This window comes from Mobula birostris, chromosome 17 (genome assembly GCF_030028105.1).
Source record: "Mobula birostris isolate sMobBir1 chromosome 17, sMobBir1.hap1, whole genome shotgun sequence".
NCBI classification, from domain to species: Eukaryota; Metazoa; Chordata; class Chondrichthyes; order Myliobatiformes; family Myliobatidae; genus Mobula; species Mobula birostris.
The window spans coordinates 23,633,078-23,650,079 of NC_092386.1; the positions used below are offsets into that span (position 1 = coordinate 23,633,078).

At 38.9% G+C, this 17,002-nt stretch overlaps 1 protein-coding gene across 9 annotated transcripts in view; it reads right to left on the minus strand.

Annotated features, from left to right (window-relative positions):
- epb41l4a (erythrocyte membrane protein band 4.1 like 4A) overlaps positions 1 to 17,002 on the minus strand; it is a 237,866-nt gene that overhangs the window by 117,879 nt on the left and 102,985 nt on the right. For all 9 annotated transcript variants that reach the window (XM_072281061.1, XM_072281063.1, XM_072281068.1 and 6 more), the window contains one exon: positions 12,947 to 12,998. In XM_072281061.1, the coding sequence (XP_072137162.1) occupies positions 12,947 to 12,998 (52 nt within the window). The remainder of the gene's footprint in view (positions 1 to 12,946; positions 12,999 to 17,002) is intronic.

Below are 17,002 nucleotides of genomic sequence, written 5' to 3' on the forward strand. Positions count from 1 at the left end.
CCCCTCCCCTTTTACAAATGTTCTTTTGTTTTTCTTTATCCAACTTACCTTTTAAGAATTGAATCACATTCACCACTGCTTTTCCACATTGCATCACAGGACCTAATAATTCCCTGCACTTAAAATGGACAGCACCACAAAGTTCCGTTGCTGTCACTAAATAAACCATTAGTAAACTGAAGTTTAAGAAATATTATAAAATAATTGGAAAAAAAATTAAAAGAGGATATGATAAAGAACAGTAAAAGGAAAATAAGAGAAAAAGACAAATATCTAAAATAGAAAGGCAGCTAAGAAATCTACAAATAAATAGAGGATTGTTTTATTTGTTGACACCCAGAGGAGATATTGAGTTGCAATCCTATAAATGGAGAATGGCAGCTGTACTCAATAACTACTTGGCATTAATGACGTAAAAATAGATGGGAGTTGGAGAGTAAATCGTGAAGAACCAAAAGCAAAGTGCTGTAATTAGTAAAGGCAAACCTCATTGATATTTGTCAATTCCCCACAGCTAATATCTTGTCTGCACTGTAGTAAGTGGAACATAACCTTGTTGGTAACTTTGATTAAACAATGAAGTGCATTCCGAATAAATGTTTTCTTGGGCTTCAAGCTGGGTACAGGTATCGATAATTACTGATGTTTCGATGACAAACTCTGCCATCTTCAGGGATGATGAAGCACATTGTTAATGGAATTCTGTAAACCCATGTGTTCTACCAAGTCATTGATAGATTTTAATTTACAACAAACAATACAATAACTTTAAAAAGTGACTATCAAGGATGATGAAGTAAAATGGTAGACTGTCGTGTTGAAGAAAATAATATACAGAAAAGCTCCAATATTCCAGTATCTGACTGAAGATCCTGATAGTTCACTCGTTACTCTTGAATGAGAGCCAGTGATCCGGAGTCCAAGTGGGGTGTGTGCCCGATTCAGGGGTCCAGAGCGCAGACTGGGTTGGATTATGGACCAGGTCTGGGTTTTCAAAGATCTGGAGTCAGAAAGTTTCTAGACAGAGCTAGGGTTCAGAGCCTTGTACATTTTGTGCTTCCTTTAACTCATCAGATTACTATGAAACATGAAAAAAAGTGAAATAAAAGTCTGATTGGGTACTGATAGAAGCAACATCCAAATATCTGCTGGTCCAGCACTACTAAAGACCCATGAATGCTGGAGAACAGGTGGCTTACTACACAAGTACTGAGCTTGTCTAACACAAGACCGAACCAGAAAAAGGAGGTGCATGAAGATTATGTACTGATCTCCTTGGAAGTAAAACCTAAAGAAAGGACAATCGATTACAGACATGAACAACAGAGGGCTGCCCGTTAGTGTGGACAGACAGCGGGAAAGCCTGGCTGAGCAGTTATCCCGATCTGCTTGGGAAATAGTAAGAGAACTGAGAAAGCAGCGGACGGGAGGAGGACGAGAGAAGGATATTAGGAAGAGACTGTGAGTTCTCCGAGGACAGCCCTCACCTCCTCCAGAAGAGCCATAAGGTTTGGCAAACTTTAAAAGTGCTGATAAACTAAATGGAAGCAAAAATAGATGGTGATACCTATCTAGAGAAATACGTATTATAATGTGGATTTTATATTACTCAATTTTTTTAAATTCATTCATTCACTCCTTTTTCCCCATCTAAATGAGAACATATACATGGGAGGAATACACAGGGAAATCATTTCTGTGTAATGGACATAGATTTTTTAACTTACTTTTATAGGTACTGCAGCGGGGGCACTCAACTCACAGGTAGGAGGGGCTATCCCCCAAGGCTAGACGTTTCTTCTAGTTCAACCCAGGGTCATCTAGAGACCCCAGCCTCGGAATCACACCTTTGTTACCTTTTTTTTATTATTTGCATTTCTTGGCTCTTATTTGTTCAGGGAGTAGATCGATTAAGTTATATTCTGCAAATTTCAATGATATACTAACGTAAATATGCATGGCTAAGGATAAAGTAAAATTCATTTCTTTTAATGCCAATGGGCTGTTGAATTCAGTCAAGTGCAATAAAAATTCTATCAAAAATGAAAAAAGAACAAGCCCATGTAGTATATTTACAGGAAACTCACTTAAGTGATAATGAGCATGGAAAATGAAAGAGAATGGGCTTCACTAATTTGTTTTTCTCCTCATATAAATCAGGACATAGAAGAGGAGTTGCTACTCTCACCTCAAGCAAGCTAAATTTTGAAAAAGTATTCGAAATGGGAGATAAGAAGGGCAGATAAATTCTGGTAAGGGGGAATATAAATGGAAATCCAGTTACTTTATTGAATATATACACACCCCCAGGAAGTGATATTAGTTTCTTCCAGAAAATTACTAATATTATAATGGAAACAGAAGGTCTCTTGATATGTGGGGGACACTTGAATTTACAATTACAACCAAAGTTAGACTCTTCCAATAGAAAAACTTATGAAGCAAAGTCCTTACATAAGAAAGTTAACACTCTCTTTGAGGATGTTGGTCTAATTGATAATATGGAGGGACCTTTGCCCCAACAGAAGGGAATCCATTCATTATTCTGCCCTCCATTCTGCCCCCATTCCGTATATACAAGAATAGACTATTTCATAATATTTGGAAAAGATTAAGACAAAATCATTACCTGTGGAATTGGGACAATAGATGTAAGTGACCATGCATTTATCTGTTGATTTTGACCTACAACCAAAAAGTACTATTTGGAAACTAAATTCAAGTCTACTCAATGATCCCTATTTTAAGGAACAAATTAGAAAAGAAATTGGTCTTTACTTAGAATTCAATGATAATGGAGAGGTTTCACCTCCCATTCTATGGGATACTCTGAAGGCTGTCTTAAGAGGGAAAATTATAGCGATATCTTCATATAAGAAAAAAGTAAGGAATAAAACATTAGAAGAATTACAAAATCAGCAGAAGGAACTAGAAAAAAACAAATTGAGTTTGGCACAGGATATACTAGAGGAAATTAAAGAAATTAGGAATGAAATTAATAGTTTGACTACACAAGAAATTAGAAAAAACTTAATGTTTCTGAAACAGAGACACTATGAAAGTGGATCTAAATCTATGAAAATACTGGCGTGGAAACTGAAAAAAAAGATAGCAGAAAATACAATTCATAGAATTAGGGATCCAAGAAGCTTTCAAGAAGCTTTTGAAATGTTTTACAAAACTCTATATTCCAAAGTTCCAGGGGGAAGCATAACCCAGACTGACACCTTCCCAAATTCTTTAGAGTTACCCACTTTAAGCAAAGAACAAAATAGTACGATGACTGCTGACATAACTGAAGCTGAATTAAAAACTGCAATTAGTAGGCTTAATTTAAGCAAGTCACCAGGATCAGATGGATATACAGCAGAGTGGTATAAAGAATTTAGAAATGAGTTAATTTCTGTTTTACTCCCCACATTGAACAGGGCTCTAAGAAAGGCGCAAATGCCACCCAGTTGGAAGGATGCGATAATCTCAGCTATACCGAAAGAAGGCAAGGATAAAATGGAATGTGGGTCATTCCATTAAGTATCTGTTCTTAATGTGGATTATAGAATATTTACCTACATCATAGCCAACGATTAGAAGAGCTTCTACCCACATTGATACATAATGATCGGACAGGTTTTATACAACAACGCCAAACACAAGACAATATACAAAGGACACTTCACATTATGGATCATATACAAAAAAATGAAATTGAAGCAATAGTGATAAGCGTGGACACTGAAAAGGCATTTGATTCAGTTAATTGGAATTTCCTTTACAAAGTTTTGCATAGATTTGGTCTACGTGACACAATTATTAAAACTATACAGGCACTTTTTGACAATCCTACTGCTAGGATTAAAATCAATGGATATTTATCTAATAGTCTTACCCTAGAAAGGGGCACGAAACAGGGTTGTGCATGCTCACCGCTACTCTTCGCATTACATCTGGAACCACTAGCTCAATACATCAGACAAAATGAAGATATCAGGGGAATTACTATTAAAGGGACAGAACATAAATTGGCCTGTCTATCTAGGGCAACCAACATACTCTTTACCTAAATTGATGCAATCCTTTGAACAATATGGCCAATTATCAGGATACAAGATCAAGATAGATAAAACCCAACTACTTTCATATAACTATAGCCCACCAAGAGAAATTGAAAGTAGATATCCTTGGGCATGGCAAACAGAGTATGTCAAATATTTTGGCATCATCATGCCAAAAGTTTTTGCAACATTATCAGAACGCAATTATCAGCCTATATATAAGAAAATTAAGGAAGATGTAACAAGATGGAACCTAATTCCTTTTCTTGGTCTCGGTTCAAGGATTGAATCTATTAAAATGAATATACCGCCCAGACTACTATATCTCTTTCAGACCCAACCAACAGAGATTAACCAAAATCAATTCAATGAATGGAACGAGATGCTATCAAGATATATATGGCAAGGTTAAAGGCCTAGGGTTCGTCTCAAAACTTTGCAATTAGCCAAGGAAAAGGAGGAATGGAGCCTACCTTCTCTTAGAGATTATTATTTTGCCGCACAGTTGAGAGCTGTGATATACAGGTGCAAACCATCATATGATGCTCAATGGAAAAACATTGAGGAGGGGATACTTTCCATCCCCATACAGGCAATTTTGGCTGATAACAACCTACAAAGTTACATAAATACTATTGATAACCTGTGGGTGAAATGGACTCTTAAAAAATGGAAAACTATTATAAAAGAATATAAACTAGAGAGAGACATTGCAATTCTAAAATGGTGTGCATATGACTCGGATTTTACGCCGAATAAACTGGATGCTAGATTTAAGGACTGGACAGCTAAAGGAATAACAGTTATTTGCAATATAATGAAAGAAGGAACACTGTTCAGTTTTGAAATGCTCAAAGAGAAACACTTGTTAGAAAAACAAGACTTTTACCGGTATTTACAGATGTGACAGTATGTTAATAAGACAGTTAAAAATGTAACCAAGGCAAGCGCATGTCTGATAGAGCTGTTTAGAAAAGCATATAATTCAGACAACAGTAGCAAGATCATTTCAAGCGTGTATAAGGTTTTGTCAAATCTTAAAACACATTCAACTTCATACATTAAAACAAAATGGGAGAAGGAAGGAGGGATAATAATATCTGAGGAAGACTGGACAATAATATGGAGGTATCAATAGAAGTGTAGCAGTTCACAGAAATGGAGGGAGTTCGGGTGGAAAAACTGATAAGATATTTTATCACACCCTCTCAGAAATCCCATTATGATAGTAACCTCCCTGTTTGCTGGAGAAATTGTGGAAATCAAAATGCAAATCATTATCATATTTTCTGGGAATGCCCCGTTACCAAAGACTATTGCAGTGAGATACACAATGCCCTACAAGACATCTTTAAATGTGAAATACCCTTAGAAAGTAAGACCATATATTTTGGGTATATAACTCAAGAATGATTGAAAAGAGATAAATATTTAATGAATATACTGCTGGTGGCTGGTAAAAAGACCCTTACCAAGAAATGATTATCAAAGGAGAGCCCAGCTTTAAATGTATGGATGGAAATTACAATGGACATTTACAAAATGGAGAAGATAACAGCATCTGTTAATCATAAGTGGGAACAATTTGATTCATACTGGGAAAAATGGCTTAACTACATAACACCTCATAGGCCTGATTTTATTCTCACAAGTTAATGAATAAGTTGTAAAAAAAAATCACTCCCTACTCTGTACATAGTTTTCATCTTTTGATTGTTCTTTTTTTCCTCTCCTTTCTATAAGTGTACACCTCAGATATATATTATGTGGAGATTTCTGACAAATATCATATGATATATATGTACAGTATCTGAAATACATCTTATGGAAATGTTTGTTTGATGATGAAATTCAATAAAAAATAAATTACAAAAAAAAAGTACAATCAATAGATTTGGTTTCATTATAGATGCAGAGATAGTCCTCAATGTTCTTGAAGTGAGTGGAACCTGTGAAATAACAATGGACTCAGTGCGCAGAAAGGACGTAAAACAGAGATCTGTGCCTACATCCAACATAATGGTGGATTTTCAAAGGCAAGGTAAAATATCTTGATAAACTCAAAGAACAACAGAAGTTGGTCCTTCAGCTATGCTGTTTTGTAATGGAAAATTTTAATGGAAGAACTAGGACAGACAATTCAGTCTGAGGAAGAGATCTGACGACAGATTTTGTGAAGGAGGGGGTTGGGGAATTGATGTTATTGTCGCTGTTTTATCTGTGGGGGACGGTTTGGGGGTTTGATGTTATTGCTTTTTTTTTGGAAGGGAGGGTGTTGGGGATTTGATGTTATTGTTGCTGTTTTTCTGTGAGGGAGGGGGTTGGGGGTTTGATGTTATTGTCCCAGTTTTTTTTTGCGAGGGCAAGGGGTTGGAGGCAGGGGGGGTTTTGATGTTCCGGTTGTAATTTTCCATGTGGTCAATCTGTTAGTATTTTATGTGAGGGCGGGGGTGGGGGGTTCAGGGCTGAGAGTTTTGTTTTCTTTTCATACTGGGGGGAAGTTGATGTCTTTCTTTTCAACAACTCCCATGGTTTTTCTCTATTTCATGGCTATCTGAAGACGACAAATATCAGAGTTGTATCGTACATGCATACTTTGACAATAAAATTAACCTTTGAACATGTCAAGATTATGAGGCAAAATGACAATGGAGAAAAGCACTAGAAATGTATACCCAACACAACCTCCATACGTTCCACATATTATTCCTTTAGAGACACAAGTATTCTCTCAGTCCAAGTGGAATGACCTGGATTACAAAAGCTGGATCAACTTTACACATCCCAACAGAGCTCTTGTAACATTGCTGGTACAGCAGCAAATGTGGTTAACAACATTCACCACAAGATGGTGCCTCTCACCATAGTGCATTTGAGAGATCGAGGACTAAATCAAATATTTAGATTATTGACTTAGTAAAGAATTATTGAAATATCAAATTAATCAGGCATTGGAAGTCACTGAGTATATCAACTGAATCAAAATCAGGTTGGTTATTACCATTTTAAATGACATTAAATTTTACAGCAGCAGTATAGCACAGACATAAAATTATTATAAATTACAAAATAAACAAATAGAACAAAAAGAAGGAATAATGAGGTAGTGTTCATGGGTTGGTTCATAAACCATTTAAAAATCTGATAGCAGAAAGGAAGGAGTTGCTCCTGAATGATTGAGTGAGGATCTTCTATACCTCTCTCCGACAGTTCCTTCTGTGCTTCCTCCCTGACAGTGGTAAGGGGAAGAGGCAATGTCCCAAATGGTGAGGACTCGTAATGATGGTGCTGCTTTCTTGAAGAAGTGGGATGTGCCTGTGAAGGTGCTGGCTGAGTCTACAGGTCCCTACAGTCTTGTGATCTTCTGCACTGGAGCCTCCGTACCAAGCTGTGATGCAACCAGTCAGTCCACAGCCTCTCTATAAGAATTTGCAAGTCTTCAGAGACATACCAAATTCCTCAAATTCCCAATTAGGTAGCCTTCTTTGCAGCTACATCAATGCATTCGGCCCAGGACAGATCTTCAGAGATGCTGACACTCAAGAACTTGAAGCTGCTTACCCCTTCCACCATTGACCCTTCAATGAGGATGAGTGTGTGTCCTCCTGACTTCCCCTTCCTAAAGTCCACCAACAAGTCCTTGGTCTTAATGATGTTGACTGCAAAGTTGTTATTGCAACACCACTCAGCTGAACTATCTCATTCCTATACCTCTCCCCGTTGCCATCGAAATTTTATCAACAGTGATGTCATCTGCAAATTTATAAATCGCATTTGAACTGTGTTTAGCCACACAGTTACGAATGTAATATAAAAGAACAGTGGGTTAAGCATATGGAAGAGTATTTTCTTAATGTCCTTATTCAGTCGTTATTTTTCAAGCTACTTTGCAGTTCATTTCAGAGGTCAAGAGTATCATTGATGTTTTGCCATGTTTAAGGCAAATCTTAAGCAATTTTAACAATACTTGTAGCTTATATAATCATAAAATAAGAAATGGGCACAGTGAAAAAGCAGATTGATTGTTAACACCTTCAAGCACAATTGATGTTTTTCCAAAAGTACTGCTTTAGAACTCTTTTACTCTGATTCCTTGTTCATTTAGCTTAACTACTCTGTCAGAGGCCATAAAATGAGTTGAGAGATTTGAGAGTCTCTGCCTTCACCACACCCTCCAGCAGTGTCTTCCAGATGGCAAACACTGTCAGAATAAAAAAATTCTTCCTTGGATCTCTTCTAAACCTTCTACATCCTACCTTAAACCTGTGTCCTCTGGGATTAGATAACTTTTAGAGAAAAAATTCCTAATCTAATTACCACACTTTTCAGGCTTTTTCTAACAATGCTCCTCATGATTTTGTTTACCTCTGTCAACTGTTAATCTCCTCTGCTCCAAGGAAACGACCTGTCCAATCTCTCCTCATAACTGAATTACTTTCCTACGTAGCATCCCAGTAAGCATGTGGGTGGCATGGTGGTGCAGCTAATACCCATGTCAGAGAGCCAGATTCAGTCCTGACCTCCAGTGCTATGTGGAGTCTCTTCCAGTGCTTATATAGATTTTCTCCAGGTGCTCTTGTTTCTCCCACATGCTACATTTGTGGGATAGTAGATTAATTGGTCAGTGTAAATTATTCCTTGAATGTACTGTATGTGAATAATAGAATCTAAGGTTCCTTAGGGATAGCCATAGCTGGGGAAGGTCGAGGGGATAAGCTCCCACTACTTATTAAATGCTCCCATTGGTGTGCCTCTGACAACCAAGTGCAGCTCTGGCATTCACCTGTGGCTTAGCTAGTAAGCCTAGTGGAACCATTTATACAGACAGGAGAAGGGGCAAAGATATGTTACTGGCATCTTAAAACCAGTCGCTTTGGGCAGATGGTTGCCAACTCATCTAGGAGAAGAAAAACTCTGATCTCAAATCTCCGCTACCTTGCAGTTATACTGTAAATAATAAATTTACTTTGAACTTTGATCCCATACAATTGTATCCTTCCTAAACTGTAGTAAACACAACGGTGACATACCCAGTGTTTTATAAAATTATCCATTAAACTCTTTGCTTTTATATTCTATGTCCTGGCTGATGAAGGCTAATATTCCCAATATCTTCTTCACTAGCTCATCTACCTGTTGAGCCTCCTTCAAGGATCTGTGGACATGTACCCAAAATTCCTTTGTTCATCAATACTCCATATGGCCCTGTCATTCATTTTGTATGCCCTTGTCTATCTTTAAACTTGCTAAAATATATGATGCTTCCTCATGCTTACCTGCTCTAAAATTTCTCCATCCTCCTGCTTGAATTCTCAAACTATGTCTACTTCATGAATGTAGATGGGAGGCATTCAATTAAAGCTTAATCTTCATTCCCTGGCCACGTGTACAGATTGCCTCTTTGGTCCCTAATAGGTCCTGCCCTTTCCTCACTTATTCTCAATGTACAGAAAATGCTTTGGGGTTTTCCTTATTCTTCTGCACCAGTGATATCTTATGTGTCTTCTCTGCTATCCTATTTTATTTAAGTTCCACTTTGCATTTCCTATGCTCCTGTCAGCCTCACTGCTTCAATGGGCCCCAACTTTCACTTTACTCAACCTTTTTTTGAATTAAATCCAAGCCTCGACATGACGTCCATGTCCTTGGACTTGTTACCTTCACTGTTTACTGTTGTAGCTATCCATTGGCCTCAAATGCCACATAAAACGACCATCACACTTGTGGGATGTGGACATACCTGCATGTAGCTGCTCCCAATCTATTTTTGTTAAGTGGTAACTTGACAATGAAATTGGCCTGCCTGCAATTCAGTACTTTTAATTCCTGTCCACCCTCATCTTTTTCTATAATGACCATCAAACTTAAAGAGTTAGAGCTACTATCTCTACAATACTGGATACACCGCAGCAAAGTCTTTTTGTTTCAAAGCTCCAACCATTACAACTTAATTTGAAGAGCTTGCAATAATAGGTTCTTTAATTGATACTGCAATGCCACATCCTCCTTTCCATCTCCCCTGCTATGCTGACAATTCTGCACACTAAAATAATAAGTATCCATTTCAGTCCTCCTTTCAATCATGACTCTATAACAGTAGCAATATTCCCATTAGCAAATCAACAATACATTTGCTTTGCTAGTGACACAACTTTCCATTAAAACAGATGCTATTTAGCATTCCTCCCATGCATCTCATCACACATGTATTTTCTGTTAAATGGAATCAGTTTTCCTTCTATTTTTAGCTGTACCTTCCTCCACCATACATCAACTCCTTGTCCCATTCACCCTTCCAAGTTAGTTTAAATTTTCCCTAACAATTCTGGTATATTTCCATGGAAGGATGAGGTTCTATTCCAGTTCAGGAGCAATTGATCCAGTTTCTACAAGTGCTACCTTCCACTGAAATGGTCCCAATATTCTAGAAATTTCTTTTCTCTTCACTATTCACTCTTGCCACTATTACCTTGGAACTTTTGTTCCTCTTCCTTTCTTATTCAAGGAGGCTACAATGATATAACCTGGCGAAGTATAATGAAAATATTTAACATCAGTGTTTAGTTCTAATTTAGCTACTGTACTGAGCTCTTCTATTCAACCATCCACAATTTAATAGAAAAATGAAATTTGTTCCCTAACACCATGTACTTTGTCTTTCCCCAGCTTAGAAACTGAAAGCTGCTAAATTGCTGCTTACAAAAGATTTATTTTTGTGAAGTAGCAGTTACTCTTTATTTTGTCTATGGAATGGCCTGTTCCAAAACATATTTAAGTTTTCAACTTGTCAGACAGAGCTTTACAGTATATGCAATCCTTCTTCATTCCGACTAATCTCACAAAAGTCTTAAATACAGAAACATCTACTTTAGTGGACATCTTCAGCATTGGGATTGGCATCAAATTGTTAACTGAGAGTTACAATCATGACTAAAAATTCAGAGACCAACTTAATTTTTGCTTTGTAATCCATGCCTTTGTGACCCCTTAACAAGATATTTCAAAGCTAGTTCTGACTGGCTTCTGCCTTGCGCTGTAAACAAAGTAATTCCAAACTCTTAAGTACCTGCTTCCAAATTCGTATCCTTCTCATTCAACCATGACCAAGTGACTTACTCTGGCTCCCATTTAAGCTAATCACTTTCAGAATACGTACTATTTTCATATCCCTGCACAAACTTGGCTTTCCCTATTTCTGTAATTTTCTTTAGCACCACTGTAGGTTTCCTTGCTTTCAGCTCTCTTGCATATTCCTGAACCACTGGCATGATGCTTTCATTTGCCAACACCCTAAAGTCTGGAATTTGCTCCCTAAGCCACTATGACGCTGTACATTCTTTCCATAAACACTCTGGCCAACTTTTCGGTCATCTGTAGTGACAGGGCAAAACCACAATCGGAGTTAATATTTTAACTGAAATCATTTTCCATGACTTTTGAAGTCATATGACATTATGTACCACGATTCTGGTAATAAAGCTCATTTTAAGCAATTATGGCTCAACAGACTAGTTTTCAGCATTTCTCATAAAAATGAACAAATCAGTGCCATCAAATGATGGAGACCAATGATAATTTTTAACATAGTCCTGACATTCCAATCATTAGGCTTTTGTTCAACAGAGTGTTTTAAAAATAGCTTTATTTGTCACATTGTACAGTGAGACATGCAGCGATAATTGTTCTGGGGGCAACCCGCAAGTGTCGACATGCTTCTGGCGTTAATGTAGCATGCCCACAACTTGCTAACCCTAACCCCTAACAGTAGGTCTTCGGAATGAGCGAGGAAACTGGAGCACCCAGAGGAATCAACATGGTCACTGCTTTTACTTGACTAAAAGGACAGAATGATAGAATTGAATTTAATGCACAATACTATTTCTCCCTATTTTACTTTTAGCAGCATTGCTCCTTCCCTTCATATTAGTTTTCTTGTCATATTTCAGATTACGACCATTTTTTTGTTACAAAGGATATGAAAGAGAGTTCTTCTCAGACAGCCCTTTGGGACTGAGACTGATTTGTTGTAAGTCAGTATTTCTTTAAGGTCAAAATCTCCTTTGGTTCACTTGTCACTCTTGAGTTGGGGCATACGAACAGATGATCACTGTGCCTTAGTACTATGTTAGAATGCAGGTTCAGTAATTCTAGAGATCGAGTCATTGACACACCAGATAAGCTCATTTCTGAGAACAAACTTCCAACCTTTTTTTTTTGGAAACGTAGATGTTTTCCAGAAGGTGGAATATCCATCACCTTTCCTTGAACAGGCTATTTCTTGCCTATCATGTCTCATTCAAGACAGATGTAACCATCAAAATGTTTGCATTCTAAGTATGACAACAGTGATGATGTCTGTGGTGGTTTGTACTATCAGTGAGGGTCTTGGCATTCCAGCTCCTGAACTTCATATTGCCACAATAGTGGGGGGAAACAAGATCTTGATCCAGTGGCAAGAGAGTTCAAGACAACAAACGCCAGGCTCTGCTTCATTAATACACACATCAATACAACGGCCTGCATACTGAGGTACCTGCTAGCAAAACCCATTCCTATAAAATACAGTCAAAAGATTGTGAAAAAACTGATGTAACTAATCCTGATCAGGTCTCCGTTAGGTCCAAGTCTGTGATACTCAAGCTGAAATAAGTTTAATGACTTGGATCTATAAAACAAAGCTGACTTCATTTTTCTCTGAATACTGAGATAAAATTGTTCACTATTCACTGAAATCCAACATTTCAGCTCACCTGTGAAATAAAAAAGCTGACCTGCATTGTTTTGACCATACTGAAGAAACTTACAAGTTCACAAAATAGCATGTCTAAGCTACCCATCCAAGTTTTATTGTCTATAAAGCAGAAAATGCACATTTCATTGAAAACATTACTCACTGTTTATGAGGTCCTTGTGTTCAGCAAGAGTTTTCATGGGATCCAACCAGTACTGTAAAATAAATGTTTAATATGAGAACAAATTACTTATGTTCGGTTATGTGGACTCCTACAGAACTTTAATAATACACGCAGAAATATATTACTTGTATACAAATTGTGTTCCTTGTATAATTTATGCATAAATCAAACATGCTAAAAATAAATTATGTTTTACTTTTTTAACTGTTGTATCTCTCCTACCAAGTGCCTATGATGCTGTTGCAAGTATGGTTTCCATTTTACCCGTACATTCATGTAAATGTGCATATGACAATAAACTTGAGTAGACATGTTTATAGCAAGAACGCATGAAAATCTTTACGTAAATGTTTCATAATTATCCTATACTGTTTGTATTCCAAGCATTTTCAAAAACAATTAATTCAATGTCTTGAATGGGAGAGTGAGTAATTAACATAATTATTTCCTCTTCCTCGCATCTTTCTTGTAATATCCTTTGATAAACAGCAGTTAAAAGTCTGTTCAAGAATTCATGAGATGGAGTGATTTGGGATACAGGAGGAGGGGAGAAAGGGAAGGATGCAAGAACAGAGACAAGGATACCATTGGCGTGCCTGAACATTGAGACCCAACAATCTGACGTTGTGCCTTGAGCTTCAGGAACCTTTACAGTAACATTTCATTAAAGTTATTGCCAGTAAATCAGCTTTTCTCAAGAGAAAAATTGAATTATAAAATTCATAGATTAGTTTGAAGGTTGACAAACAGTGTTCAAAAGTATTATAAATTCATAGGCATTGATAGAGAAGGGACGAGCTCAGACTGATGATTTGAGATGTGTCTACTTTAATGCAAGAAGCATCATGAACAAAGCGTATGAGCTTAGACTGTGGATCAGTACTTGGAGCTATGATGTTGTGGCCATTACAGAGACTTGGATGGCTCAGGGGCAGGAATGGCTACTTAGAGTGCTAGGCTTCGGATGTCTGCTCGAGGAGAAGGGTCTGCACTGCGCAGGTGCGTGACGTAGCGCGCCAAGGTTTAAAAAGAGAAATTTTCAACGGTTCGTATTTCAGTCGAAGCAAGTAGCTGAGAAGAAGGGAGTGAAGAAATCCGGTACAAGAAGTCTTTGTTTTAAACACTGCTCGGGGAGAAGGGTCTGCACTGCGCAGGCGCATGATGTAGCGTGCCAAAGTTTAAAAAGAGACCACCATATACAGCGGGCAGCGTTGTGAGCAGGCAGCGAAGAGAGAGGGAGCAGAGTGGGACGGCTTTGGCCCAACAGGCTTCGGTGAGAACAGGCAGAGGCCAGGGTAGGTTCCGGTAAGTTTTCTGTTCAGATTGTTTAGAGTAGAGAGAATTCCAGGCAGGATGTTGGAATGCTCCTCTTGCAGGATGTGGGAAGTCAGGGAGCCCTCCAGTGTCCCTGACAACGACACCTGTAAGAAGTGCATCCAGCTGCAGCTCCTAACAAACCGCATTAGGGAACTGGAGCAGGAGCTGGATGACCTCCAGATCATTCGGGAGAATGAGGAGATTATAGATAGTAGCTACAGGGAGGTAGTTACGCCAAAGGAGCAGAGCACAGGAAATTGGGTCACTTTCAGGCGAGGGAGGAGGAAAGGGCAAGCAGAGCAGGGTTCCCCTGTGGCCATTCCCCTCAACAAGTATACCGCATTGGACAAGCTGCAGCAGCCAGATCTCTGGCACTGAGTCTGGTTCTGCAGTGCAGAAGGGAGGGTGGAAAAAGAGGAGAGCGGTAGTGATAGGGGACTCGATAGTTACAGGTGCAGGTAGGAGGTTCTGTGGTCGTGACAGAGAATCCAGGATGGTTTGTTGCTTCCTGGGTGCCAGGGTCAAGGATGTCTCTGATCGCTTGCATGACATTCTGAAGTGGGAGGGTGATCAGCTAGATGTCGTGGTGCACATCGGTACCAATGACATAGTAAGGAAGAGTGAGGAGGTCCTGGAGAGTGAGTATAGAGAGCTTGGTAGGAAGTTGAAAAGCAGGACCTCGAGGGTGGTAATCTCAGGATTGCTACCTGTGCTACGTGCCAGTGAGGGTAAGAATAGGATGCTCTGGAGGATGAACAAATGGCTGAGGAACTGGTGTAGGCGGCAGGGTTTCAGATTTCAGGATCATTGGGACCTCTTCTGGGGCAGATGGGACCTGTACAAGAGAGACGGGTTACACTTGAACTACAAGGGGACCAATATCCTTTCAGGGAGGTTTGTTAGTGCTATTGGGGAGACTTTAAACTAGATTTGCAGGGGGATGGGATCCAGAGTGCCAGAGCTGACAGTAGGGCTGGGGTGAAAATAAATGATGTTAAAAGTTCAAGCAAAGCTGCAAATAGAAAGGTTGTGAGTGGAGGTAAAAATCTTCTGAGGTGTATATATTTCAATGCTAGTATTGCGGGGAAGGCAGACGAGTTGAGGGCATGGACTGACACGTGGAATTATGACGTTATAGCAATTAGTGAAACTTGACTACAGGAGGGGCAGGACTGGCAGCTCAATGTTCCAGGGTTCCGATGTTTCAGATGTGATAGAGGCAGAGGAATGAAAGGTGGGGGGTAGCATTGCTTGTCAGGGAAAATGTTACAGCAGTGCTCAGGCAGGACAGATTAGAGGGCTTCTCTACTGAGTCCTTATGGGTAGAGCTGAGAAACAGGAAAGGTATGCCCACATTAGTGGGGTTGTATTACAGACCACCCAATAGTCAGCGAGAATTGGAGGAGCAAATCTGCAGAGAGATAGCAGGCAACTGCAGGAAACATGAAGTTGTGTTGGTAGGGGATTTTAATTTTCCACATATTGATTGGGACTCCCATACTGTTAGGGGTCTAGATGGGTTAGAGTTTGTAAAATGTGTTCAGGAAAGTTTTCTAAATCAATATATAGAGGTACCAACTAGAGGGGATGCAATATTAGATCTCCTATTAGGAAATGAGTTGGGCCAAGTGACGGAGGTGTGTGTAGGGGAGCACTCTAGTTCCAGTGATCATAACACCATTAATTTCAACTTGATCATGGAAAAGATAGATCTAGTTCTAGGGTTGCGGTTCTGAACTGGAAGAAGGCCAAATCTGAAGAAATGAGAAAGGATCTAAAAAGCGTGGATTGGGACAGGTTGTTCTCTGGCAAGGATATGATCCTTGGGAAGCCTTCAAAGGAGAAATTTTGAGAGTGCAGAGCTTGTACGTTCCTGTCAGGATTAAAGACGAAGTGAATAGGAATCAGGAACCTTGGTTCTCAAGGGATATTGCAACTCTGATAAAGAAGACAGAGTTGTTTGACATGTATAGGAAACAGGGAGTAAATAAGGTGCTTGAGGAGTATAAAAAGTGCAAGAAAATACTTAAGAAGGAAATCAGGAGGGCTAAAAGACGTAAGGTTGCCTTGGCAGTCAAAGTGAAGGATAATCCAAAGAGCTTTTACAGATATATTAAGAGTAAAAGGATTGTAAGGGATAAAATTGGTCCTCTTGAAGATCAGGGTGGTCGGCTATGTGCGGAACCAAAAGAAATGGGGGAGATCTTAAATGGGTTTTTTGTGTCTGTATTTACTAAGGAAACTGGCATGAAGTCTATGGAATTAAGGGAAACAAGTAGTGAGATCATGGAAACTGTACAGACTGAAAAGGAGGAGTTGCTTGCTGTCTTGAGGCAAATTAAAGTGGATAAATCCCCAGGACCTGACGGGGTATTCCCTTGGACCTTGAAGGAGACTAGTGTTGAAATTGCAGGGGCACTGGCAGATATATTTAAAATGTCGGCATCTACAGGTGAGGTGCAGGAGGATTGGAGAATGGCTCATGTTGTTCCGTTGTTTAAAAAAGGATCGAAAAGTAATCCGGGAAAATATAGGCTGGTAAGTTTGACGTCACTAGTGGGTAAGTTATTGGAGGGAGTACTAAGAGACAGAATCTACAAGCATTTGGATAGACAGGGACTTATTAGGGAGAGTCAACCTGGCTTTGTGCGTGGTAGGTCATGTTTGACCAATCTATTGGAGTTTTTCGAGGAGGTTAGCAGGAAAGTGGATGAAGGG